At 42.9% G+C, this 26,942-nt stretch overlaps 2 protein-coding genes across 3 annotated transcripts in view; one reads left to right on the top strand and one right to left on the bottom strand.

The window, feature by feature from the left end:
- The window catches only part of pdzd2 (PDZ domain containing 2), a 68,500-nt gene extending 49,951 nt beyond the window's left edge, over positions 1–18,549 (top strand). For both annotated transcript variants that reach the window (XM_022254561.2, XM_022254563.2), the window contains 5 exons: positions 694–5,985; positions 13,495–14,095; positions 14,469–14,695; positions 15,150–15,333; positions 15,827–18,549. In XM_022254561.2, coding sequence (XP_022110253.2) covers positions 694–5,985; positions 13,495–14,095; positions 14,469–14,695; positions 15,150–15,333; positions 15,827–16,128 — 6,606 coding nt within the window. In that variant the 3' untranslated portion in view covers positions 16,129–18,549. The remainder of the gene's footprint in view (positions 1–693; positions 5,986–13,494; positions 14,096–14,468; positions 14,696–15,149; positions 15,334–15,826) is intronic.
- Positions 18,550–18,756: 207 nt separating this feature from the next.
- golph3 (golgi phosphoprotein 3) lies at positions 18,757–25,876 on the bottom strand. The gene is made up of 4 exons (XM_022254565.2): positions 25,562–25,876; positions 24,548–24,794; positions 23,233–23,546; positions 18,757–22,836 (listed from the first exon to the last, which is right to left on the bottom strand). Exons 1-4 carry the CDS (start codon positions 25,751–25,753, stop codon positions 22,726–22,728), a joined length of 864 nt encoding a protein of 287 aa, XP_022110257.1. The 5' UTR covers positions 25,754–25,876; the 3' UTR covers positions 18,757–22,725.
- Positions 25,877–26,942: the final 1,066 nt, after the last annotated feature.

Below are 26,942 nucleotides of genomic sequence, written 5' to 3'. Positions count from 1 at the left end.
AGATCGCAGGAGACCAGAGCCCATATTTTTGGAAATGGATGCCACCTGTCAGTATTCCCAATCTCCCTTTATGATGTCCAGTCATCGCCCGCTGCTTCAACCAAGCAAACTGGCAAGCTGACGTCACTGGCTTGCTGCTGTGTTCCCTCTTCCCCCCCAGGGCATTTCTGACGCTTTCCTCTGAATGTTCGACTCCTTTGTATTCTTCATAAGCCATCCTCTTGCAAGTTCAGCCAGGACACAACTCGCTCCAAATTGTCTGCTTCCCTCAATTTCTGTCATTTCCCAGAAGCCCGAAGCACTTGTATTGTTAAATTTTGAAGAGTCATTATATTAGATTGATGGCCTCCGTGGTTATTTAATTGCTTTTGTCTTTACATTGTCTTTTTTAATTTCAGTGTAACATTTTAACTGTTTATAAAAATCTCAGTGGCACTGTACTTCAACCTTCACTAGGTAACCCTGTGAATATACAGGCTTTCCGTACTCAGATTTGTTGATAGCATTTATGAACAAAGTGTTCAAAGCAAACTTGCAACCATAAAGAAATGAAAGAATGTCTTAAGCCACCGAGAATTCGGTGAGAAATACTGTCATTGGGAGCTTCCAAAAGCCCATTGCCAAAGCTACAGTGTACAGAGGTATTTGAGTAGTTTGTTGAGTCAATTTCTGTTTTATTTGCTTTTTCAACAGAATGAGGAATATGCAATAGACAAATCAGCACCGATCACTGCCGGCCACGTGGAGCCAGTCATCCAGAGCTTCATAGCATCCTCCTCTCATCAAGCCCCATCCCTCGGTGACAACCTCCAGTCTCCGACAGTCAGCGAACTTGCTATGGCAACTGCACAAACCATGAACTTGATGGGGCCGAAATACGAGTCCAGGCGGGACCTGAAAAACGAGAAGTCATCGTCGTTGTCATCATCTATATCATCGTCTTCTGTCTCCCTGATGGAAGGCCAGTCCTACAAGTCAGGCTCCGAGAGCGAGTTGAACAGCAGCATGGAGAGAGAGGTGGACTCCACCTCTGATGTGGCCCCAATCCGACCTCAAGGCAGGACAGGACGGCGACCTGACAATGCCTGGCGGAAAGGTCGTGTCGGATCAGATCTTGCCAATGAGTATGAAGCCTACCTGCACTCCTGCCAGAACAGCAACAACTTTGGCCGAGACAAACATGACATCCATGAGGAGGAGAAAGAGAATAGGGAGCAGGCCAAGGATGCCTTCCGGGAACTTGCCCCAGGAAAGCAGATTGACATTCTGCAGATATGCCGTAGCCCTGGAGAAAAACTCGGCATGGGTCTGAATATCCAGCACACTAAGGGGCAGAACAGTGTCATCCAGGGGGTGTCTGTGAAGAACATCACACCAGGGGGAGCCTCAGAGCGGGCAACTGGCGGCAAGCGGGGTGTATGCGTCAGGGACACTATTCTTGCCTTAGGGGAAAGCATTCTGCAGTTCATGACTTATGCCGAAACGGTGAAACTTCTCTCAGAGCTGCCAGTGAACGTCCAAGTTGTTGTCGCAAGAGAGACTCCAGACCCTCCTTTGGAAAATCACAGTCCAACCCTTACAGACACCATGGGAAACCTGAATGATAACTCGCAACCAAAGGGAGTCGCTCAGAGTGAGAACAAATATTGGGAACTCATTGAGCAAAGCGAACCTAGCGCCATACTTGTGAATGCATCTAGGCTTATGAACACCACAGATGCTGAGAAGCGGAATGGCATAACGCTGGAATACAGAACGCAGGAATTGTGGAACACCATAGAGTCCTGCACAAGCAACTCCATCACGAAGGAACGCACAGAGAACGCAAATGATGCCATAGTGGACAGTGTGGCAGAGCAGCTAGATAACCACAGGGGTGGGATTCCAGACGGATTGGCCAAGGATGAGGCAGAAGTTGCAATGGCAGATTGGGTTCCAGGATCTCCAAAAGCTGTATCAAAGAAAATATGCTTAGCCAATGAGAACCACTCTATGTATCCTGATGAGGATTCCTCCGACACAGATGAAGAAGATGAAGAGGATGAGGACATAGGTGATCTGTTGATGCTTGACACAGAAATGACAGATGATGAAGAAGATGAAACATTGGTCACAAGGCATAGGTACTCCATGCCGCTGCCTAAACTACCCACAGACTCTCAGCAGGAGGCAGACCAGAAAATTCCCTGTGATCAAATTAAAGTCATGATGAAACAGACTGAAGAATTTCCATTAAGCCATCAACCAGTTGACAGTGATAATCTCATTGGTCACACTGGGGGATTTGAGGAGCAGGAAGCTATGGATACCAGTGACCCTCCCGTCACAGACATTGATGATCTGATCTTGTCTGATGAAGAAAACGTAATGGAGATGGATAAGAATGAGGAGGCCATGGCAGGTGTTGGAAAGTTGAGCATTCTGCCAGAAACACCCAACTTACCAACGTTTGGTGGTGAAGATGAAGTTGACGTTGGACGTCATGGTCTGGGAAACCAACTACCTTCAGATATTTTGGAGGAAGAGATTCTGACCAGGAATGACACACCTGTCTTCTCCCCTCGTCCTCTAATGCAGGATTCTGTTATTGGCCACAATGTCCATGACAGTGATGATGAAGATGACAGCAGGCCAGAGGTGGATACTGAGAAAAGCAATGATGAGGATGCTATCCCTCCTCCATTGCCATCCACCAGTCCTCCAAAGGAATTCACCTCAGAATCATCTCAAGATCTCACTCCCATCTCACCTCACAAAGAGGAAGAAGACAGCACAGATGGGCACCAGGGCAAGAACAGCCAAGTTCAGTCCAATCTGATGAGATCCATGTTCCTGCCCAAAAAGGCATCCACAGAGCCCCTGGCCAACAAAGGTAGTCAGGGCTTGCCTCTTCTTGCCAAACCGAAGACCTTGTTAACACTTCCTGCTACAAGGAACAGAGAGTCTGCATCCCAACTCCACCCACTCACTCTGTCCTTGAAGACACCAATCCCTCTTGTGGCAACCTCACTCAAGCCTGAAAAGAACCCCACCCACGCCTTGTCCAGTCCACAAGATGACAAGCTGACAATTGATGGATCAGGATTGGCCGAGGCTGAATCCAAACCAGCTAACGACTCCCAGGATAGCTGCAGGGAGTTGAGCTCTGCAGTCGAAGATATTTTTGCTTCTGTCACAGATACTCCAGAAGACTTCCCATTGGACAACAGCATGGAGATTATCATGGAACATCCTGGGGATGCATCGACCGAGGCTCTCCTGAATGTGCCCAGTCCTGGCTCCCCAGGGAGGGCACCGTCTCTTCTGATGAGGCCACCGACGGGATTCGGAGATGATTCCCTGAGCTCTTGTTCTTCCCCAGACAAGGAGTACCAGCCAATTGTTGCTGGACTGCAAAGAGAACGAGCCGCCAGTGAGTCATCATCCTCTTTGAACTTAAGTGACACTTCTGACCATGTTTCCGAGGAAGACTTTCAACCCGTTTCCCCTCTACCCTCCGACACCCCTCTGACACCATTCCCTGAGACCTTTTCAAATCTGAATACCACCAACAGCAATTCCAATGACACAGCTCAGCTGCGATTGTTCCAGAGGGGGCATTCCCTGGATGACAGTGCCATACAGGGCAGGAAGGTCATTAGGGCTAACCTTGCAGCATTCAATTTTGACCAAGATTCCAGTGATGAGGAGATCCTTCCCAGTCACGTTTGCTTGAATCGACATAAAACGTGCAACTCGGACTCCAAGGCCCCCCTAAAATCAGACCAGGTGAGTGCAAAACAAAAATCCTCTCTGACTCCTGAAGTCATTACCAGGGCAGAAAGATCCAAGGCAAACAACTCTTCCAAAGAGGCCCAACTTGATGAGAAGCTGGAAAGCCCCACTTCCCACCCCATCCACAAGTTGGACAAGTCAGATTCGTCAGGTAGTGACTCGGTGGCTCCTACATCTCCGAGGCTGCCACCAGATGGTCATGAATCTCCCGAGCAAATCTCAAAGTGCCCCAGTGCAGGGAACTCTCCTTCATCTTCTCCAACAGTAACTGATAAAACTGGGAGTGACACACTTTTGGAAAAAACACCAACTCCAACAGTCACTGAAGTTGTTCAGAGTACCCATGCTGTAGAAACTGCCAAGCCAATAGAGGTTGGGAAGGAGCTGGCTTCATCTCCTGAGACATTGGTTTCTCCTCCCGACAAGTCTTTCACCTCCGTAAATCTTCTTAACGCACAGAAGGAGGACCAGAATGAAACAACGCCAACAAGCGTTAAGGAAAGAGCCTCCATTTTTGGCCCGGTGGTCCATCGCCGGACTCCAGCAGGATCCCCCAAGTCTCCTGTTGCCCTGTTTGAGATTGACAGCAAAGATGTGAAAGACCCATCAGTCCCCGAACAAAAGACAGGCTCCACATGTATGTCATTTGCGTCAATGGAACAGGATTCAGAACCATCACAGGACAGTGCCAACAGTGGTGGTGGGCATGTCACTCACAAAGTTAAGGCAGGCAGTGACAGCGAGGATGGTACTGATGATCCGCCACCGCTTCCAGGAAGTCCTCCTCCCCTCCCTAATAGTCCACCTCCAACAGACCAGGAGTTAGATGACCTGAGCAGTGATCTCCAATCAGAGGAGTCAACCTCAGAAAGTTTTGGTGACAGAGGCCTGCTAAACCCACCCTCACCAGTCCTGATGAGCAGTGCTCTTTTGCCATCGTCTGCTCATCTGTCACCAGGAGTTATGTCCAATCTCAGGAGCTCAACTCCAAAAAGATCAGGAAACCCATCAAATGCCTCTGAAGAGGTGATCACACCAAATCAGATTCAGGAAACAGAAGCTAGGCCTTCTCTAGTTCTGTCCCCTGCTGAAACAGATCCTTCTACAGAAGCATCGACTTCCACCATCAGGGAAAATCTCCCGGTTGCAAAGCCCAGGTCTTCGAAGGTCAAACTTTCAGCTGGTGATTTTGGTCTCACAAAACAGGAAAATCAAGATGAACTGGCATTGGAGGGTGATGAATCTTCCACAAAAGCTGCAAAGATTAAGCTGTCAGCTGCCAGCCCTGATTTTGACTTTTTTAGAGAGGATGTCTCATCTCCTATAGAGGAACCATTACCCTCTGAAAACTCTGCCGACAAAGAAGAAAGTGTCCCCAAGATGGAGAAATCCTCACCCGCTTCCTACCTCTCCAAGCCCATTTCTCTGCAACCCTCTGAGTTGAGTAAAAACCTGGTGGTTCCACCTTTAAGAGCCAGCCAGTCTCCCAAGAAGCCATCCATTTTGGACACTGTGGGCCCAAAGCCGGTCGCAGCATCCAAGCTAAAGGGTCTTTCTGTCCCAAAGAAGCTGTCGGGGTCTTCGACAGCAACCAGCTCAACTCAGGGAGGCCTGCCAAAAATCGGTTCATCCCCCATCAGCCCCAAGTCAATGCCCATCCTCTTGTCAACCAAAGCTGGCAGCCAAGGAACGGCGGGGCCGGCAGGTGCCAAGTTAACCATCAAAAAGTTCCCGTGGGACAAGGAAGTGTCTGGGTCAGAGCCAAAAGCTGACGAGTCTGGGTTAAATCAGCTGGGGAATAAAGTCGGCTCCAATTCAACACTGAAGCCTCTTCCGAGTCAGAAGCCTCCAAGCATCAGTCCTAAACCCCAGCCTCGGCCCAAGATGGCAGAATTTGATTCAGCAAGCAAGTCAACATTGAAACAAGGAATGCTGAGTGTGTCATCGGCTTTAACAAGTCCAGTGCTAGTTCAAAATCAGTCCAAGGGAGCTCCTGCTCTTCTGTCAACTGACCCACCCCCCCTACCGGAATCTTCCCCACCACGGTCCTCCACTCCAAGCTCTGCTCAAAAGAAATTGGACAAGGAGGCAGATGATCCAGCCCCTGCTCTTCCATCAATCCCACCTCCACCCTCCGTTGGCAACTCACCCAAGTTGGATGAAAGCGTCGACAGCCAGGATGACCCAGATGAGGGTGTATTAGAGATAAAGGTAAGAACAAATTTTTCTGACATCCATTTAAAAAATTTAGAGAAAAACAAAATAAATTTTGCGTAAATGTCAACAGGACTTTTTAATTAATAGGCGGAGAGACTTCAGTGTTGTGCAAATCAACTGTCACCAAATGGTCATAATAACAATGACCATGAGAAACCAAAGCTCATACTTACTGAGACTAATTTTCAAGGGTGTCCTTTTTCACTGCTTTCACTGCAAATCTTTTAAGCTGCAACTTCATGCCAGATTTGCGCACACCATTGTGAGTAATTTATGTATCCGGCAAATGTTTTGATTTTCAGAGACTTGCAACTCTGAAATAGACATTCTGTGATGGAATTTTGACAACAAAATTATACATACAGTGCGTGCCATGTATCTTGTGCAACATTCTAGGAGAGATTGTCTTCACGCACTTTGAGGTCTAGGTCTTAAAAGAATGTCAAAAGACTTCACCAAACTGGGTTGAGAAGGAGATGGGGCTGTGGTGTTTTTTTTCAGAAACCAAAAATGGTTTTGCGTTGGAAACTCAAATTTGTTTGCGCACATACAATGCAGTGACTTTCTTAATTTTTTCTATACATGTTTTGTCCAGATTCGGATCACCTGTGGGTGATTTGACTTAATGTTTGTGATTTGGGATAATATGCAAAACTGTTGTCATTCTATTAAACAAGTATTCATTTATGCATGTTTCATAGACTATGCTTACGTTTGTACTGTACCATAAACTATTATATTCAGGTTATGAAGCTTAAATTGCTGTAAAAGTAATGATTTTCTCAACAATTGCTCTCCCATCTTTCAAAAAGAAATTTTAAAAACTACCTTTAAATACAACCTTTCACAGGATGCACTGTTCACATGATGTTTTGCACACCTTATCAAATACATTTTATGTCTATAAAGATGAGCAGGTACAGATGTTGATCGTCACTTTTTTAAATAGTTCATCAGGTGAAGGAAATTACTAATTTCCCGGTAGGATGGCAGGATGGAGTTGGATAAAGTAGACCCTTTTTGCTTGAAATGGAATTGCCTATGTGTTATAAAATTCCAGTACCGTGGTAGATGCAGTTCTACAATACACACGCAAACCTGGAAATGAAAAATGTTTGTAAAAAGTCCCCTCCCCCCAACCATATCTGTCTATTGAATTCCATTCTCTGTAGGTCATGCGTGGGATGTTATGGTTTATTACAGCCCATGCCTTATTGAAACCTTCAACAGCTGGGCAAGGCATTACGCCCGTCTGGGTTGATGAAGATTTAATTTGCTTGACAACAGGAATACATGGAGTCCCCCTTTTGTACAATGACTTCTTGTCCAAGTTGTTCTGAATATGTCTATTGTCTGATTCTATGTTAAATAGAATATCAACAAAAAATATTTGACACCCGGACTGTTTTTTTTTAACAAGGTAGCATTCTGTAAACTTCTGTAAAGTTTAAGTCTGTTAAAATGAGCTTGGTATATTTGCATCTTTTTGGCTGCTCTGGGGGTCAGGTGTGAAGGATTATTCCAGAAATACCACAAACTACAAAAATAGAATATTATTTCAAAATAAATGGATTGTGGATGACAGAAAAATTGAAGGAGTGAGTTTTACAACGAGATGTGTTGTACTATGCAGTACATGCAGACACAAAGTTTAATTTTTATTTCAAACAACTGCTTGAGAAGGTTTGAATTAATTCACATCATCTTGTTTCTGAGTAAGCAGATTAACAAAGATTGTTTTAAGTTTAGTTTATATTGACTTTATCAAATTCTTCATGCATGGAAATATTTGAGGTTATTTCTTTTTTTAGGAGGGGATTGGGCATCACAGTGTGTGTTACTGGCATCTCTCTTTATCTCCCTAACAACATGTATGCCCCTGTGTGTGACGAGGAAAGACTCAAATTCAGGAGAAAAATGGCGGCAGGATATTTTGTCTCATATGTTCCTCTTTATGGAATTCTTCTTATTTGTTGTTCATCAGCGTCCGCAGGCAGAGTTGTTGCATGGGTAACTAGTGGACTGCCTTTGTTCAGCCTTAAAATTCACCGATAGACAGATAACTTTCTTGGCATCTCATCCTGGCTTCCCGTTGAGCATCATAATTTTTAACCTGATACAGCCAGACCCCTGAGGGAGTTTTCCATATGCCCAATTTCACTCCCAGATATGACTGGAATAATTGATCGCGGTGGAAAACTAAATCCAGCGGAGGTACTGCAAGGTTGAAGTCAGCAAAACTGCACAAGCCCGCTAGGGATATCTGTCACAGCCTCTCAGATAGAGACTTGGGCAACGTAATGGTTGATGCTGTAGCCAGACACCGTGATGGTTAGATTATCCATCGGCCTGACTTTAGACGCGGCCTGACTGTGATTGGACCTTGTGTTAATTAAATTCAGCAATCTGCACTTCAAGTAGACTGATAAATTGTTTTTTTCCTGTCATAACAATACCTGGAATCTCAAAAACATCTGAATCAGGTTACAATTATATTAAGATATTGGTTTTTAATCTGTGCACAAAAGTTGGCCTTAAATTTAATTATTTCTAAAATTAGTCACATTTTCTATCACATTGTGCTACATTTAATCTTCATATGCTATTATGTTGTTTGAGTAAATAACAGGAAGCATTCAGGACAAACTAGACATAGAGCAGAAATATTGTTTGTTAAACTCAGCTGAGGAGTTTTGACATTTTTCTTTCCTCAGGCAATTAACGAGGTCACTAGTCACAAGCACATTCTGCCAACAGAAATATTGGACTAATATTCATGAATTTTGTATAAAAATTCAAATTTCAACATCAGCGTGGACATCTGCAGGATTTTGTTCACGGGGGGGGGGAATTTCCGGGGAGGGGCAGTGATTAAAAAATTCTACAAATTAGTGATTTTCTTCCTTTTTCATCTTTTTTGGTTGGTGTAACCCATTTTTGGCCTTTGTATTTTTCGAATGTTTTTTTCCGGAGGGTGCACATGCCCCTACTCACCTCCCCTCACAATGCCTACAAATATCGGTATCAAAGGATAAAGAGAAAATATGACATCTGCACCTCCAAAAAATTAGTAACAACATAAAAACAAAGCTGTGTTTTTTTATTCAGTAACAGCATCTTAGATATGCAGCCATCATGTGTATACAACTAAAGAAGTCAGAAGGTCAACACGTATCTTCTCTCATGTTCTCCTCAAAAAATGAACGGCTTTAAATAGAAATTGGTAACCACATATAGGTCATCTGTCTCTCTCAAAAGTCCCTGAGGACCACAGCTTCACGCTTGAGGTAACATCATTTAGTTTCCAGCTGGCCAGCCTCATTAAACTGCTGAGCCTTGTCAATCGCTCTCTCTCAAGCTGGCTGGGTTAAGTCGGTCAGTCATTTGGAGAGCAGTTGTCAGCCAGCATAGGTACTGGGTGTGTATATGTGTGTGTCAGCCTGGGACTATGGTGCTGCAAGAGAGTTAAGAACAAACAAAGCTCTATGGCCCTATTGATCGCCTCTGGACTCTGACACTGGGGGAGGGAACTTTGGCAAAGCTCGTTCAACACCCTCCTCTGGAGAGAAATAAAAGGTCGCAGAGTTCAGCGTTGCTCTGCATTTAGCAACTCTGGTGCATTTTGAACACAAGTGGAGGATATGTATTTGGTGCGTTTGACACTGTTGTGTTGCGGTCGGTGCCTGGCATCTCATGTGTACACAGCTTCCTGGAGCTAATAGTTATCTTAAGAAAGAATCATCTTGAGGAAACAGGAGGGGTCCTGAGAGCTTGGCCTGATGACACAGATAAGATTTCCCTGAATCAATGTACCAGTACATGTAAGCTCTAGAAGAGCAAGGAGGGTGGTGTATTTGTCTTCTTCCCTTCCTGAGAGGATTTTCTCATGTCTGAAGTCGGTAAGTCAACCAGCTGCAGCTCAGTATTCGAAGGCTGCCAAAGTAATCTAGTCCCATCTCTAATTTTAATGTGTTCGTCAGTCATCGTCGGCCATGTTCCTTATGAGTCTGTGAGAATTTTTCTGTTTTGTTGTTCTGAACATTGCAAGTATATGCTCTGTTTTTCATTTTGCCGCATTATAGAGTTTGACATACTGTATCTGGATATATACTGACGCTTTGCAAGCATTGGTAGCTCTTACTAATTTCCACTGTGAACGATTTCAAAAGGTTTGTTAATTCTCAACAAGGCCCTGTGGCAAGTTCTGATGCAGTTTCTGCTGAATTGGATCATATACTTTCAGTTTTAGAGACATCGTTATTTGAATTGCATTGTGATCATGCTAGAAATATTCACGTTGTCATTGGTGCAATTTTCTGCCAAAGATGAGTGATGTTTGTCATGCCAGTGGTCACTGAAGTTACAAAGTGCAAGTGGACAAAGCTGAGAGTGTTATTTTCTTACATGAGGAGACTCACATCCTGGACTTTTATTTCCCTGCGTACAATATGCGTTTTATGGACGGTAGGCCCAAAACCAATTTTGGAAGCAAATTTTATGGAAGTGACTCACAGTTGGTTGCATTGACAAAAACACTGACATTTCCACAGCTGGTAATATCATAGACTGCATAGTTTCAACTCAACAGGGACTGAGATCCATCTGGCCCTTGATTTCCTCTTGAGTTTTTTTGGAAATCCATTTAGATATTGCAGTTCCTACCAATAAATTTGATGAACAATTTCTTTAAAATCCTACTCTCATGGAAAAATATATACACCCTGAATTTGCCCACTGACAGAAAACCAAATTGTTAGCAGAGTACCATGCACCTTCAATGGAGATCTGCTCTTACATGTCTAAGCACCCTGGCCTGCTTTGATAGCTTCTCAAATCTCTGTCACCAGTCTCGCAAATCGATGGGACACAATGCACACTGATACTGGCCAGTACTGACTAAAAGCACCGAGTAGATTAAACCGGAATATGTTTCTTTGAAAGCAGCTCAGCCGTTTAATCTGTTACTTGTTATGTAACAGCACATGTCTGTTGTGTGCATTCAGAGGGAGAGACAAGAAGAAGAAAGAGAATGTAGATCCAGATTTTAAAGCTGCACTGCTTCGAGTGAAAAGGGTTTTAAATCAGAATTTTAAGTGTACATGCATCCCTGTTGCGCATCTTTCAAAGGCGTGTACAGTATATTAAAGTTACAAGTTAGTTAAAGGCTCTGTGCATTTTTCTGCAAGTTTAACACCAGAGGAGTAATTGAAGGAGGTGCCCTGTTTGAAATACAGGTTGTGCATGTACCTGGATAAGTCTCCGCAATTCATGCTGTTTGAATACCATTTCAAATTTCTTTTACAATAATCTTGACATCTTTGCAAAACAAAACTATAGAAAGTCATGCATCATTTCTGTGTGAATCTTGTGCTCTCTCAACTGACCTGCTGTTCTGCAGCCAGCAATTGGAAAAGAAGAAATGCCCCTGTGTAGAAAATTCCGTGAGTTCCTGCACATATGCCAAGCTGCATATCTGTCCTCATCATTCTTCGTCTGTGATTTTAATTTGAGCGCCAGCAGTTTCCCTTATCCCTGTTTAATTACTGGAGTGCCTCTCCCGGGGGGCATTCCAATGCCATTGGTTATTTTAATAATCTGGAGCATCTATCTTTGCTCATAATGAAGTGCACGTGGCCATACTCGAGAATGCAATTAAAAAAAACAAAATTGTGATTTGGCTTTCAGAGCAGTGGGCTTGTTTGACTAGATTTAGTAGGATTTTGACTGAATATCTGAAAAGGAATTGGAGCCACATGTTTGGTCTTGTTACTGGTTGATCGTCTGCACAGGGTTTTACTTTTGATAGGGTTGTATCTATGGAAATGTGTTACCAGCACTAATATGATTTTGAATGTCAAAATAGCGATCACATGTCAGAGCGAAAATAATTTTGCCCTTGTGGCTAACGCTGACATTGTGAGTGACTGTATGCGTTTCGCCTGAGAAGCAATTTCAAAGAAACTGAAAATTCTATGCTACCACCAGTTGCTGTGTTTTTGGGGGGTGATGTCACACTCAAGTTGTGGCCAGAACTCTCTCAAAATGAGCCTTCAGAACCTTTTTTGAGGAGGATGTTGGTTGAATTATGAAGACATTCTTTTTATTGCATTGCTCATTTTGTCATCTTGATCAAATAGGACATCACTTTGGCTAAAAACTGAAGTGCTGGATTTGTTCAAGACCTGTGATTCTGCATTGCTTTGGAAATTAATGCTTGGGACTCCATTTGTTGGATTGGGTCACAGTTTAGAGATTTCACTTGAACTGACTTTTAATTTGAGCCCAGTATTTTCTAATGGCACAGATAAAGGAACTCAGCCTCTGGATTTGTTTAGTAGAAAAGAGAACCATCGTGCAGAGTGTTATCTTGAGTATTTCATCATGTTCATTCCATGTATGAGTACGGACTCTGTGAATGTGTGACCCTGACTGAAAGCAGCGATTAATGGATTTGTTACAATGTGAACCAAAGGCACCGTATACTAAATTTTTTCCTCCTTTGGGCCAAGAGGCCAAGTTGAACATTTACCAAGCACAGCGTCATTAGAATATCAAAAGGTGATTTCTGTTGACACTAAAAGGATAAGTACAACAAAAGACCAGTTTGGGAAACTAAAATGGCAACTGCTTTAATAGCAGAGAAAACAGCAGGTCGAAAATGAAGATCAAAGTCTAACTTGATGGTTTTTGGAGTGGATACCACTTTAAGGGTGACCTCGCCGTAATTACCAAGTGAACAACAGCCTTTCCAGAATGTACTCATTTCTTTCCACTTAGTACGAGTGCACCTCTTATACCTAACTTTTTGCTGATTGAGGCGCGGCATCTTGTGAGAGAAGTTTGGATTTGACGCACACCCCCCCAAAAACATGAATTGAACAAGCTTGCCTCATGCCGACGAGGGGAGAAAAAGAGAACACCTATTTGCCGAAATGTGCCTCAGTATTTTTACTGTAAACGTACGGCATTGTTAAGCCGAACATTGGAGGGGATCGAATAACATTTACAGTCTGCTGAAAATATTCGGCAGAAAATCTACTGTACAGGAAGTATATCCCCTAGCAAATGTGAATGTGTAACCGACACCGGCTGAGTACTGTTCATGGGCAGCATACATGAAGCATAGGCTGATATATCGTTCTTTGCTTTGCTCATACTTTCTGCCGTGATGTGCTGTGCACAATATATTCACATGATATCAACTTACTGACCAAGATTTGGTGGTTTTCAGCATGTAATAATAAGGCCTGATAATGAGCTGTGTCGACCAACAATGATTGAATGATGTGTCCCCCATCACCCTCTTGAAAAGATTGCTAATGAACTTGAGTGAACATTGTTCATTTCTACTCATCGTGATTGAACCGAAGTCCCCATACATACCCAAGTGGGTGTATGCACAGTGAATTCAACAACATAACGAAAGCTACAGGCACTTTTCTTTACTTTCCAAATTTTGGAAATCAAGTTTTTGTTGTTGTTCCTTTTTTGTTTACCCTCCAGATTGTGAGGAATCCTGGTGAAAAACTGGGCCTCAGCATCGAGGGTGGGTCAGACACACCCAAGAGCTGTGTCTACATCCAGGCCATCGCACCAGGCTCAGCCAGCCACCGCAGCAGCCGGCTGCGAGCAGGGGACCAGCTGCTGGATGTCAACGGCAACTGCATGGTGGGCATCACCCATGGGCAGGCGATGAACCTCCTGGAGACAGCCCCCTCTAGTGTCACACTCGTTGTTGCTCGGAAGAAACCCGAAGAGACCTCGTTTGCTTCAGACAACTCAGATGAGGACATCGCTGACTTGGCCACAGAACTTGCTCAGGCCGTAACCATGGAGGGTGCCCACTCTGACGATGATCTGGAATCCGTCGAGCTCAGCCAAGGTCGTGGGAAACTATACAGCGATGAGCCCGATGTCTTTTCCGGAAGCAAGACCTCGACACCAGTCAGCCCAGGGCCCCCATACAGCCCATACTCAGATGGAAGCCTCAGCCCAGGCAAAGCAGTGTTCCCTAAACTGAGCACGGACGGAGATGAACCGGACTCCACAAATGTTGTCATGAGGAAGCATATCAGTGCAAGAGCCAAGAGAAATTTCTCTGCTGGTGAGTTACAAGGGCAAAGGTGTAAAAGAGGAATCCAAAACTGAAAGATTGGAACCTGGTCTTTGCTCCACAAAGTAGAACCTCAGCTGTACACATGATCCAATTAAACTCCAAATACACAGCCACAAAAATTTCTGGCTACGTGTAGTTCATGCCATGGACATTCTATGAAGTTGCATTACTGTATTGGTGGGGGATGTATTTAGCATTTGCACACCATCTGCGAGCGAGCATGTTTCCACGGCAGTAATGGCTTCTAATTCTGGTGTCCCAAGAAGTCTATGCTTGGTAAGCTAAAAATAAAAGACTTGTCAACAACTCTTCTGCTTGTAAATGTTTGTCTTCTATTTGACCTATCCTATGTTTTCCTCAGAACGGGATCCTCGAGGTATCCTGGAGCGTTCCTGGTCAGAGAGCTCTAACTCCACTGTCCTCCTGTCCACCAGCGAGCTGGAGAGGCTGATCGAAGATGCCAACGAGTCCCTGGACGACATGGTAGACAGTGACGTGTCGGTGGTCATCTTGCACAAGGAGCACGAGACCCAAGGACTGGGGCTGACTGTGTCTGGCGGCATCGACCAGGAGAAGAAAGAGATCATGGTACGCTGTTCAAACCCCCACCCACATTTATTTGACTTTGGTCCCTTTTTCAGAGATCTCGCCTCGAAACGTTATTAGATGAGCCAAAAAAGAGCTGCAAACCAGCCACAAGCAATATGCACTTGAGGGCATTTTGACCGGTATCCTGCTTCTAGCAGGCATAAGATTTAATGTATTTAGCAAACTTCTGTACTCAGCAACCATATTGATTTTGCCTCCCGTAAGAATCGGGGAAGGTATGTGTAGACACAAAACAGGCAGAAGCGAAGCCAGAGAAATTTTTAAGAAAAAAAGTGGTGGTAAATGAGCCAGAATTCATTTGTCCATCATGAATATGCATTAGGCACAGTAATAGTATGTATTTACCTCCATGGCGCAACTTTCTATCAACAATCGGCTCCCATAGGAATTGTTCAGCAGTACCAAATCAGTTGTGTTTGACCCCAATCTGCAGGTGCATCGGGTGATACCCAATGGGCTGGCTGATCGTTCAGGGCGTATCCAGCGTGGGGACCGCGTGCTGTCCGTCAATGGTCGCGTCCTGAAGGACGCCACCCACTCCGAGCTACTGGAGATACTGAAGAGCAAACGACAGGACGTGGTGCTGGTAGTGGCACGGAACCAGGCTCTGGAAGAGGGTAGCGTGGCCTGAAATGATATCTTGATTGTTTTTTTTAATTATCATTTGCTCTCATTCTCTGCTGTGTTTTGAGATATTGAAAAACACGTACAGACATAGACTGTAACTTCAGAAAGCCAGGATAAAATCAGGACAACTTGGTACACTTTTGTGGAAGACAGATTCTTCAAAATTTTCCACTGCATTTCAACAGTCACAGAAATTACCCACGCCTCACAGCACTGTCACAAACACAAGATCCTCATATGTTAGGGAAGAATGCAAAATTAAGTCAAGGGTAACTCTAGGTTTTATCTCAGTGTACCTCACAAAACCACAATAACTTTTGACAAAACCTTAAGCGAAAGCTTTAGTTATTTCCTGTCTAATTCTGTATTCTTCCCTTGAAGTACTGACTGTCCGCACCATAGCACTGTAACACACAATCACATAGTTTTTATAACTCTTGAGGACAACCCCTTCAGTTATGCGTCCTTTGTCTCATCCAACAGAGGAGGAAACTGTAGGCTCAGAGGTGACCGACATTGAGATGGCCAAGGGTCCTGCAGGGCTTGGCTTCAGCGTGGAGGGTGGCAAGAGCTCCCCGAAGGGCGACCTGCCCATCACTGTCAAGAAGATCTTCACGGGCGGCGTGGCATACCGCGGCGGCCAACTGCACGTTGGTGACGAGATCCTGGAGGTCAATGGCCGCAAGCTGGCCGCTATGACCCACTTTGACGCCTGGACCTTCCTGAAGTCCCTGCCGGTTGGGATCGTGAAAATGAAGATCAGGCCTGCCGAGAAAGTGGAGTAGCTGAGACAAAACAAGTGACATCTGTAAACCCTATTCCAAATCTTGCTCTGCTTTCATCTTCAGTGCCATCTCCTCAAGCTCCACTATTGATTCTCAACATCTACCTTTAAGAAAAGCCAAATGAAAGTGTTCCTAACCATGTCATTGTAGTAGACAGGTTGACGTTTCTGTACAGAAAAGAAAAGAGATTGGAGTTGCACTGAGCCGGCGTTTCTCAGCTCAAGACTCAGGGCATTGAATTCATGACTCAATTCCTGCAGCCAAGATACTGCGTACAAAAACCGAAACCGATACGAGTCTCATCTTGACATGGATGGGGAAGACAGTCCTATTTCCATACACCGACGTGCGGATACAGTGATGGTTAAAGAATCAAACTGTATCCATTCTGAATACTCCTCGCTCATTGGAAAAACCTGTTCCTGGAAATTTTCCAGCACTTTTTTTACAGAAACTTTAGCAGGGTTGCACGCCCCCCCCTCTTCCCCAGAAAGGTGTTTGAATTCACACCCTTCCCTTCTGCCTCTGGAAAGTAACGCTTCACTGTGACGCCCAGCATAATTGTGGGACTCGTGGTGGATGGTACTTGATGCCAAATTTGTTCTGTTCCGTGACAAAGTTGTCGAATATGTTGAGAGCTGTATTCCGAGTGGTTCCTGCGTGTGACTCATTGTCTGGACAGAATGGAAATCGCTGCACTGATGTGTTTCAGTTGTTTGCAACTGAGGGGGGGAGAGTTTGTCCTTATTTACATATTCCCCTGCCAAACACTGCAGGCCAGACATGCCAAACTTTTGAAATTTACCCACTTCCGATGTAGACATTGGCCTTGTGATAGCATTAAGCCACTTCACCGGCAACAAGGATATAGCCCCCTCTGTAGCTAATGCTTGGAGATGCTGGTGCTGAAATTTGGCGTTGTGCCAGGGAAATGTACAGTGAATTGCTTGCTTGTTAAGCTTTTGTGTAATATTCCAAATTCTTCACGATGGACTGTTGGTGTAAGCCCACCTCTTGTTCAATGACTGGAAAATTCTTGTTGCTTAATATTGAAAAATAAAGCTTTGGATGTGATTCTGTCATTTTGAGTTCTGTCTTTGGTGACAAAAATCAAGCAATAAATGCTGCCTTTATTTCTGTTTGATTTAAATTTTTAAAAATAAATTTACATGTATATATGCAGTGTATTCCAATGTTCAGTGTATTTTTATTATGGAAATAAAAACCATCATTGAAAGTGATTTACTGACCCACTAAAAAAAATCCATTTTTGGGTACTTTGAAGGAAATTTATTTTGCTTTATGAAAGTGGCCTTGGTATGCATGTTGGAAGAGGAGTCAAACACGAAGACTTGAGATACATATAAATCACAATTTGGGCTTAAGTTTGTGGATTTCACCTGCATTTGTATTTATGACAAATGCAAGAAGCATTTCATAATTCCCATCATTCATCAGAGATCCACTTTTATTCCTGTGTATTTTCTGTTGTTTGTTTGATTAACAGAAGGTTTTATCTTTTACTGGAGTCACTTTCCTGTGTATAAATCTTTTAGTTTATTTCCAGTTTCTGAATTCAAAACATGTTTTTCATATATTTGTTGTATATTATGTAAATAAAGTTATTTTTATGTAAAAAGCCCAAATGTGCAATACAAGCTCCATGTTCCCGAAGCAAAAAGCCCTGCCAAGTAGTTGAAACCGTTACATTGGGAAACAGTTAAAAATATCAGATATTTTAGTTACTAAACAAATAGGGCCTTATGTAACACTTTTAAAAGCTTGGAGAGTTTGGGTATTTGCTGCAGGAAATCTCCAGATTTGTTGGTGCAGATCAAAGAAAAAGTAAGTCTTATTTTTGGAGGAACTTAACAAGAATAGTGGGGCACACTCTCATTTATCTCATGGGATGAAACCTTGGAAACTAACAGTTTTTACTGACATTATTTGAAATTGTTTTAACATTATTCATAAGTCTTTGTAGACCAAGTCAAGCACCTCAAGAATTGCGGTATTCAGGAAGAGAGCTTTTCATAGGTATAAAGTTCAGTATGTCTTGTGGATGTTTGTCTTGTAGGAAATTCTCGGGTGGTGGAACAGCTTTTTTCACCCGTCATCCCACCTTTTTCTAGGCTGAAATAACCCTGAATTGCCTTGTATGCTACAAATGCCTTGTAAAATATCACAGTTCAATTGCATTTGTAGTTTTCATTGAAGCTGGAGCACTTCAGTTGTTAGGTGTGTGGAAATCCAAGACCTTGGCATCGCGTCTTCCATGTTTGTTCCAGAGTATAAAATATAACTATATTATGCTGTTGTGGGCTAGTAAACTTTTGTAGGTAAAGAGATATATGTATGTATTCGTAGCTATTTTTTCAATATTAAATACTGAAACATTTGTTTTCTCGGTTATCCAAAATATGTCACTTTTTTGAAGTTTGGAATTAATTTAGTGCTTGTTTCCTTTTGATTTTTCATCTTGCCTTGCCACCCTAACAACACTCCAGTTCGTTCTTGCACCTTAACCTGTCTAAACCAACCTTAAAAACATCACCACTCTAACATATCCTCAAACGTCGCACCACGGCTCCACTACTCTCAAACACCACACAATTAGACCACCACGAGTGCTCTTGCTCATAGCTTAAATCTTTATTCGTTCATTAAAGGATTAGATTTACAAAGAGTTCCAATGATATAGACAGAGAAAGGACAGGGGGAAAAAACCTTAACTCCAATACATACTTGGGAAATGTATATACAATGGAATATTCTGGTGTTGTAAATAGGTCTGGTACCTGGAGAATCTTGCCTTCTTTTATAAACACAAATGAACAAGAACTCTCCAGCTTGACACTGCAATTTCTGTGTACACCAGGAACCTTCAACACCAAACAGACACGCAATGATCATGCTGTAGGTTAACTTGCAACTCATTTCATGACATAAATATTCATTTGTATCACAGCCACAAGTTGAGGTCATCTGTTACTTTTTCCAAAAATAAATGTTAACCTCAACAAAGCAATTAATCACAATAAGTAAACATGTAACATGCATCTGCTGGGTCAAAGGTGAAAGTTCAGTGGCACATACTTTACTGGGCCATTCACTTGATCTATTTTGTTTTTCCAAATCGCCATATTCTGTCCAAATCCAGCCATATCTACAAATCTGCAGCCAAGATTCTTACCCCAAAGGTCAACTTTCAGGGTACACATACATTCAGCCGACAACACTTGTTTTACATGTACACACAGACACCCAAAAACCCCACATTTCACACTCGGTATGTCGACCAAAAGTATGCCGTGATCTACGAGTACGCAAATCTCTGCGTGTTGACTTTCCAAGTGGTACTCCAGAACTCAAAAGTGTTAGGAATTCAAAACTGAATGGGATTTCGTCTGTGGCAGCCACTGCTGTACATTCAGTTTCTACACGAAACATTCAGCATTGTACGGAGAATACCGTGTTCATCGCCCAATGTCAAATGATAAGGAATATGTATTGACAAAAGTCTACTATATAAGCACTAACAATGGTAATCCCTCTCCATTTCTGCTAATCCAGTGCATTCAATACTTGCAGGTGGACTGACTTAATTGGACGTGCACTCAGGTATTTTGTCCGCACACCCATGGTAACAATATACATGCACGGTTGGGGCAAAAAGTTTACACGCACTTGGTAGAATAACAGTTTTCCTCAATTTTCCGCTGTTTGAAATAGTTTTGTAGAATTTTTCAGAAAATTGTGTTTGTTCTACCAGGCGTAAGTCAACTTTTTGCCCCAACTGTACATAAATAAATTTTTTCTAATATAACACCAAGAATTATTTGCCCAACTTAACAGTTTGCATTCCAACAAAGCTCTCCATATGGCTTTCTTTTTATGCCTCCAGACAGATGAATTGACAAGACCTTCTGTTTACACCTGGCAGCCTTGAACTTAAATTTCAACACTTATGTAGGTATAAATGCACATCCATCTGCCAATGTAGGAATCACTAACTCATAAGGTCTGTGTCTCCCCTGCTAATTAAGCTCATCAAATATTTGGGATTCAATCAAGTTCACTGTCGTACACGTGTTTGATCAACACGTCTTTTAAACAAAACAAAATGAAGGGACTAGCAATCCACCCGACTAAAGTTACGGAACATTACAGACATGATTAATGCAATATGGTTGTCTTGAAAATTTAGAAAAATTCCCCACTTTGTCCCAACTCGCAACAATGTTCTCTATATACACTGTTACCTACCTTTCCGTTTTTTACATAACCACTCAAAAAATATGGAGTAAAAAGTCCCCTACAATTCTCGCAAAGTAGCCAACAAGATTTCCTCTCAAAAACTTCCGACATTCTCAATATCTCCCAATAATAAAAGGAAACCAGGGAGAACCGGGAGAACGCAACTCAAAGAAATTCTCTCCTGCTTTCATCTGTGTGTTCATTTTACCAGCTACAGAATAAAATCAAGGCGCAGTTCCCTATTTAAATTTATTATACATATGGGGGAAAAAAAGAATTAGAAATTTAAAACAAGAAGGCACGAAACAAGCTACTGCAAAATACATTTTCAACTACACTTGGTGTTTATAGTTTATGTATTGCAATATATACAAACAAATAAAGAGAGATATTAACTATTTTGTGTTGAACAATTCTGTAACCTTTGACTGCATGGTTGAAGCCAAGCACACGTTCTGTATTTGCCCATTTGAACAATGTGTATAAATTGAACAGGTGCCAACTGCCCCTGAAATGTACATGAGGTCACATGTGCTTGTAAAAACTCCACTTAATTTTTGACATAAAATGAAAGTGGCAAATGAAGTCTCCTCAAAACAGTTCATATTATACAAGTGTAACTAAAAGGATAACAATTTACAGCTGGCATCCAATTTCAAGTACCGGGTAAAATTACTAACCGCTGAACCTTAATAAAGCAATGTCTTTTACTCTGTTTTCCTTTTCAGTAAGTATCCACTGTGTTTACAGAGCACTGAATACACCGTCACTATGACACTACTATTTTTTGTTAAATTAGAAAAAAAAAAGCCTGGCAGTCAAATACTTAAGTAAATTATAAATGAAGGATCGCTACGATTGCTACATGCGGAAAGTGACTGGATCGTGAATTCCAGGCTGCTGTTTTTCAACTTTAACTGATGCAAGACAAGTTTTATACCCGCTGTCGTACTGCTTGTATATTACGGCAGACAGTGCACAGCAATGCCCGTAATGCTAGAAATCTAAAGAACTTCTTGACAGCTGTCCTGGAACAAAGACTCTTCACTTTTGTGCTTATTCAGTTGCAAATCAGCCAGGTACCCTCCAAGCAGTACAGGCATGCAAACCAGTGCATGGCACCATTCACTGCTTTATTCACTGCTTATTTCCTTTATGTACATGTGCAATGACAATGTATTTATGTATATGTACATACAGGCTTACTTCCCAGTACCACGAATGATGGGAAATAGCATTGTACATGCATGTGTCTGTTCAACGCACCCATCTAAATATTTTGCAGGCAACGCAGTGACCAGTGTGGAAACAGCTGCCAACTGATGCAAATGAATCAGCAGCACAGCCATTTCAACAAACCCAACGTGACGCTGAAAAAACAACAGATGGTCTGAACTGTTTTCCCAGGACATGTACACGGACATACTGTGCATGCAGAGTTCTATGCGTCTGTAATATTTGACCGACTCGCTGCAGCAAGGAGAATGGATTTTCTCTGATCATGGCGAGTGAAATGACTTTAGCAGAGGGTTTACGGCTCATTGATCAATTCTCTGAGCACAGTAGAGGAAACTTTACAAGAGATCAGAATTTCTGCATGTTGATTGTATCTAAGGGGCAAACTTGGCTGATCGATGGCAGAGCCCAAGGATGGAATTCTATGTACATGTACAAATAGCTAAGAAGCAATGCAAAAATTTGTTGTATGACTCATCTGAGAAACTTTCAATACTTAACATAAATTTTTAAAAATGAAAAACAAAACAAAAAGGGAAGGGTGAGTAGGAACAGTGTCTAAATTGGGGGCAATTTTTGAATAAGATTATGCATTCTTACTTCAAAGTCGTAATAGTTTGGTCAACTCCCCTGTTTACTCACATAATCTCTGAGGTCCCTCGAGTTGGACTGCAAACCGGACAATGCTTCAACTACAAGTTTCTCTTTCAAACATGTTTAATACAAATATCGTCCATTAGACCATTACATACCATATTCAAAGCCAACAGGTCAAAAAAAGAAAAAAAAAACCAATAAAATGATCGTTATCAGTTCATCCCCTTGCTATTAACGGAACATAAGTTACTATTCCAACGGCTTACTACATTTGTACACGCACAAACACTTGGTTTGTGATTTTTCCATGTTGTTACAATGAACACCCAAACTCCTGCATCGTGCCTGCTCTCTCACCTCCCCGACCCAAGCCCATCCCACCCACCATGCCGCCCCCTACCCCCATTTCTTCCCCACGTTTTATATTTTTCTATACAGAGTTGAGAGGAGGATTCCGAGTCCCGCTGTGTGACCATCTAAGGAGAAGGTATGCTTACAGGACGTTCATCATTTGATGAACGCGGCGATGACGGCCCACATGACATCGTTCACCCCGGCTTTGCCGATCTGGGCGTCCGGGTCAAGATCTAGGAGCTCGCGCACTCGCTTCATGGCCAGCTGAGACACAAAAAAAACAACAGGAATCAACCGCTGGGAATACACAAATTTCAAAAAAGAAATGCATACCCAAGTTTATTTAATTTAACTGGACTTAATCTGATCTGAGACAAAGTTCTGCATGTAAACTTGGGCCAATGCACATGTGCCACTTCTGTGCTTCAGTGCCCACATACAAGTGCATGCACATTATATATGTATGTGTTAACGAACTCTATGTACGTTAACTGCGACTCCCTGAGGTGTGCATACAATTAAGTGGAAACTTGGAGGATTTAGACCTGTTACAATTAATGCGCAAGAACCAATTTGTTACCTTAAATTTTAGTGGGTTTTTTCTTTTTTTTTTCATAGTTTAAACTCTTGAATTTTACAGCACCAATTACTTGATCTCACCTCGTAATCCTCGTCCGATAGGGGTGCAAAAGCGTTCTCCAGCACGTCTGAGGAGTGGGCTAGATAGATGAGGGATAGCAGCCGCTTCTCGATGCGGTGGGGGTTGTTGGGCCAACGGCTCAGCACGCCATCCTGAACTTTCTTGATCAGCCGCTGCTTGGCCGTGGTGTCGGTCAGCGGATGAGTGGTCATGTCAAAGAGCAAGAAGTTCTGCTTCTCCGTGGTCAGCACGCCCTTCTCCACCAGGTTCTTGGCCAGCCGCTCCCGCACATTGCGCAGCTGGAAGCGCAGTTTGGTGGGATTCCAGGTCTCGCCTACAGACCAAAGTGTAATGCTACTACTATCAATTTTTGTTGGAACTGATCACAAGTTTAATTGATTCAGAAGAGCAAAACTGGCTTCACTTTCTCGTCAGAATTGTGAAGATAATGACTCCTCATGTACCAGAGAGATCCCCGGATGGGTTTACGTGGTGCTTTAAGTTTCACACTGCATGATCACCGGAGTTTAACAATCAAAATGCCTTAGAACCATTTAAAGAAAAAAGGTTCTTGTTTGGCGTACCTTAGGTTGGCAGTGGCCTGCTTTTCACTTTGGCTTAAGAGTAAATTGGATTATCAGTCCTACATCATTCTCAGGGCTGGGTTTATAAGGGGAAGAACTTTTGATGGCCTATATGAAGCCTCAAATATCTTCCACTTAGTGAGATACCTATGACATTTTGTTTTGTACTGCTTGAACTTTCAAAGGCTCTGGGCCTACTGTAAAAGCAACGGTGACCAGACTTGACCTCTCTCGTGATTCTTGCAAAACCCACCAACCCCCCTCCCCCAATTGATCTTTTAAAATGTTGACGGGTTCCTGTTTTTGCCTTAATTTCTCGGCAAGTTTGTTTAGCTTGGATTTCCTGGGTCTTGCTTCCCAGAAACACATCACACAATCCACACTCTGCTACGGAGGAGACATCCATTGTTGTTTATCAACCAACTAGCCACTGAACGCAATATTGTTTGACCAACCATGGTAACAACCTTACATGTATCACTTTATGGTAACTTCAGACTAACATTCTGTAATGGCTACTGTGACCAAAGAAATTAGACAGGTGGATTCGGACTTTACCATTCAACTTAAGAAATAACAGGTTAGTGACCGCAAAAGTTTTACACGTTTCTGGCTATTGTAATGTTCCAACAACACATCGCCCACATAGGACGAGACTGCTCAACCAAATGTGCACCAACACAGTTACTTGTTCAAATGCCACCAAAATTGTCCCAGAACTCGGTCTACTATTATTCCCACTGTCACCCACCGCTGAGTAGCTCGATCCACCCTTGTGTCGTCTCTGTGTTGCTGGTCTCTTTGATAAGTCGCAGGGCCTCGTCCAATAGCACGTCACCCGTGGGCGTGTCCGACTTGCACAGGACTTTGCGGTTGAGGAGGCTTCTTCGCCTCATGCCAGTCTTTTCAAGTTCAATGCGACCTTTGAGACCCAGCTCTATTAGCATGCAGCCGCGGAGACCGGATGATATACAGTCATTCCAAAATGATGTGTAACCCTGTCGACAAAAGTTCAGGTTGTTATTTTAGCATTTTCTTTAAAAATGCTGCCCCCAAATATAAAAAACAATGAAACCTAATACTTGGGTGAATTAATAGCTCTGGGTCACATGATGCAAGATATGGGGCGGAGAGAGCCTCCCCCTCCTCCGCCTTTGTGTTGGTCATTGTTTGATCGGAATCTCAGGAATTCTTTACAGACTTCTGGGGGATGTGTTGGGTAACAATAGTCTAGAGTGTGTATAGGGATTGGACATGTGGGGGGGTACCCATCGGCCCCATATCGTACATGGTATCCTCTGGGTATTTTTCAAATTAAAGTTTGTGCCGTGACATGTCAAAATTGTCTGCCACTTATTTCAGTCCAGCACTTTGATCACAAGCATCATGGAACATTCAACATGTTCAAATAAAAACAAACAAAACTCTCAATCAGTAAACATTAATGGGCTAATTTATGGTAAAACAGTTAAAAGCCTACTTCAAATTTATCAAACACTTGAAGACAAGGTGATTTCACAATTGTGTCATAATATTTGTTAACTATAGGCCTACATTAGTACATGCTGACTGTGTTAAGATCCAGGCTGAATTTTTTTGTGAAGAAAAAAATATTTTGCACGTTTGGCACATTTGCGCATGTTAAGTTTAGCATGTTTATGCAAGTATTAAACTCCCAATTCAACAGTTATTTTTATGTGGGCTTCCCCATTATTAATGTACCGCTCTTCAGTTTGTTCATACAATGTCAGCCTTAAAATCTGACCTCCTTATCTTTCAGTCCAAGTAACAACACTTCCTCCATGAGGGTCAGTCGCTTCTCCTTTGACGAATCCTGGTCAAACTCCTCTTCGCATTCTTCCACGTCTGGCGAGAAATTTTCCTCTTCCTCGCCGCCATCTGCGCCCGCCTTGTGCCTTTGGGTCAGGTTCCCGCCCCGCCGGGTTAGGGATGACATGATTTCTTGCCTTATTTTTCACGGGAGGCGGGAGGAATTTCGAGAAAGTTTCTCAATGTTGGAGTAGGATCACACAGAGAACAACAAATATGGCCGCCCTGGTGGTGTCTGTGACGAACGTCAGAAGCTCACTCTATAGAGGGCGCTCTGTCCAAAGTACAGTCCACATTTTGGGGGGTTGTGCATGTCCACCCCCCCCCCCTTCATAAATTGAACCCAACATCCCACAGCAAACTTATGCCTTGTTATATTTTAATGGAACTTTTATCATTGTGGCCCGATGGTGAGGCAGTAAATAATATGCATTTTGTGTATAAAAGTTTTAATAGGTACATCTTTCTCGAGGTAAATGACAATTTGAATTAACCAATCCCGAGACATAGAATATTTCGCTTCAGAAATTCCAGCTTGAGACTCTGCCGGTAGGTTTCCAGATCATGCAGTTTTTATCGATTTGAAAATGTCACGGTTAAGCGTGTATGAAACCGTGCCTCAAACCATAAACAAACTATATAAACCATTTTAGTACATGTATGTTCCGTTCTATTGTCCGACATATTTCCTTCGTTTGAAAGAGAATGGCAGCCAATTTGAAAATAGAAACGAACTCATGCCTCCTTTTAACTCAAACGCTAAACATTGTTATTGGTTTACTTGGACTAGTCACAGCAGTCACAGTTATTACGATGATTACTACACCGTGAAGGACGGATATGTTTTTTTTGGGGGGGAGGAGAAATCCAAACGCTTGCGTTTGTAGAAATGGCTGTGACTGACAAGTTTGCGTGTGTCAATCCAAAACTAACGTTACATGTTTATGAACGAGCCATCTCAGCAATATCAACCAGTGTAAGACGCTTTCTCTCCACGGTGCCGGTAACAGAAGTGTCACTTTCGTCCGTGTGGCCCCAAAGGGTGTGCAAACATCAAAATATTAATAACGTTGGACGTCATAAGAGTCGCCGGGTGATGTGTCAAGACATCATATCACGAGAGTCGGTGATGTCTCACTGTGACAGCGCGCACCGTACCGGCAGGCCGCAGGCGGCCGGCCAGCAAGTTCACCAATCACAGCCCGAGACTGGCTCAAGCCAGTTCAGATTCAGGCACGAGTATAAAACGAACAACGCTCATCTCCAACTGTAAATGACCTCCTTGGAGAGCAAATTGGGAGCAAGAGATTACCAGG

The sequence above is a fragment of the Acanthaster planci genome, linkage group LG05, assembly GCF_054643075.1.
Source record: "Acanthaster planci isolate LZ-2023a linkage group LG05, COTS_SCS, whole genome shotgun sequence".
NCBI classification, from domain to species: Eukaryota; Metazoa; Echinodermata; class Asteroidea; order Valvatida; family Acanthasteridae; genus Acanthaster; species Acanthaster planci.
This window is presented reverse-complemented; position numbering and strand designations above follow the sequence as displayed.

Excerpts from the sequence above, each read along its gene's own strand:
- golph3 (XM_022254565.2), bottom strand. The coding sequence starts at position 25,753 with ATGTCATCCCTAACCCGGCGGGGCGGGAACCTGACCCAAAGGCACAAG. Across the intron at positions 24,795-25,561 it reads TTGGACTGAAAGATAAGGAG|GGTTACACATCATTTTGGAA; the intron begins GTCAGATTTTAA and ends TTTTGTCGACAG. Across the intron at positions 23,547-24,547 it reads GTGGATCGAGCTACTCAGCG|GCGAGACCTGGAATCCCACC; the intron begins GTGGGTGACAGT and ends TTTGGTCTGTAG.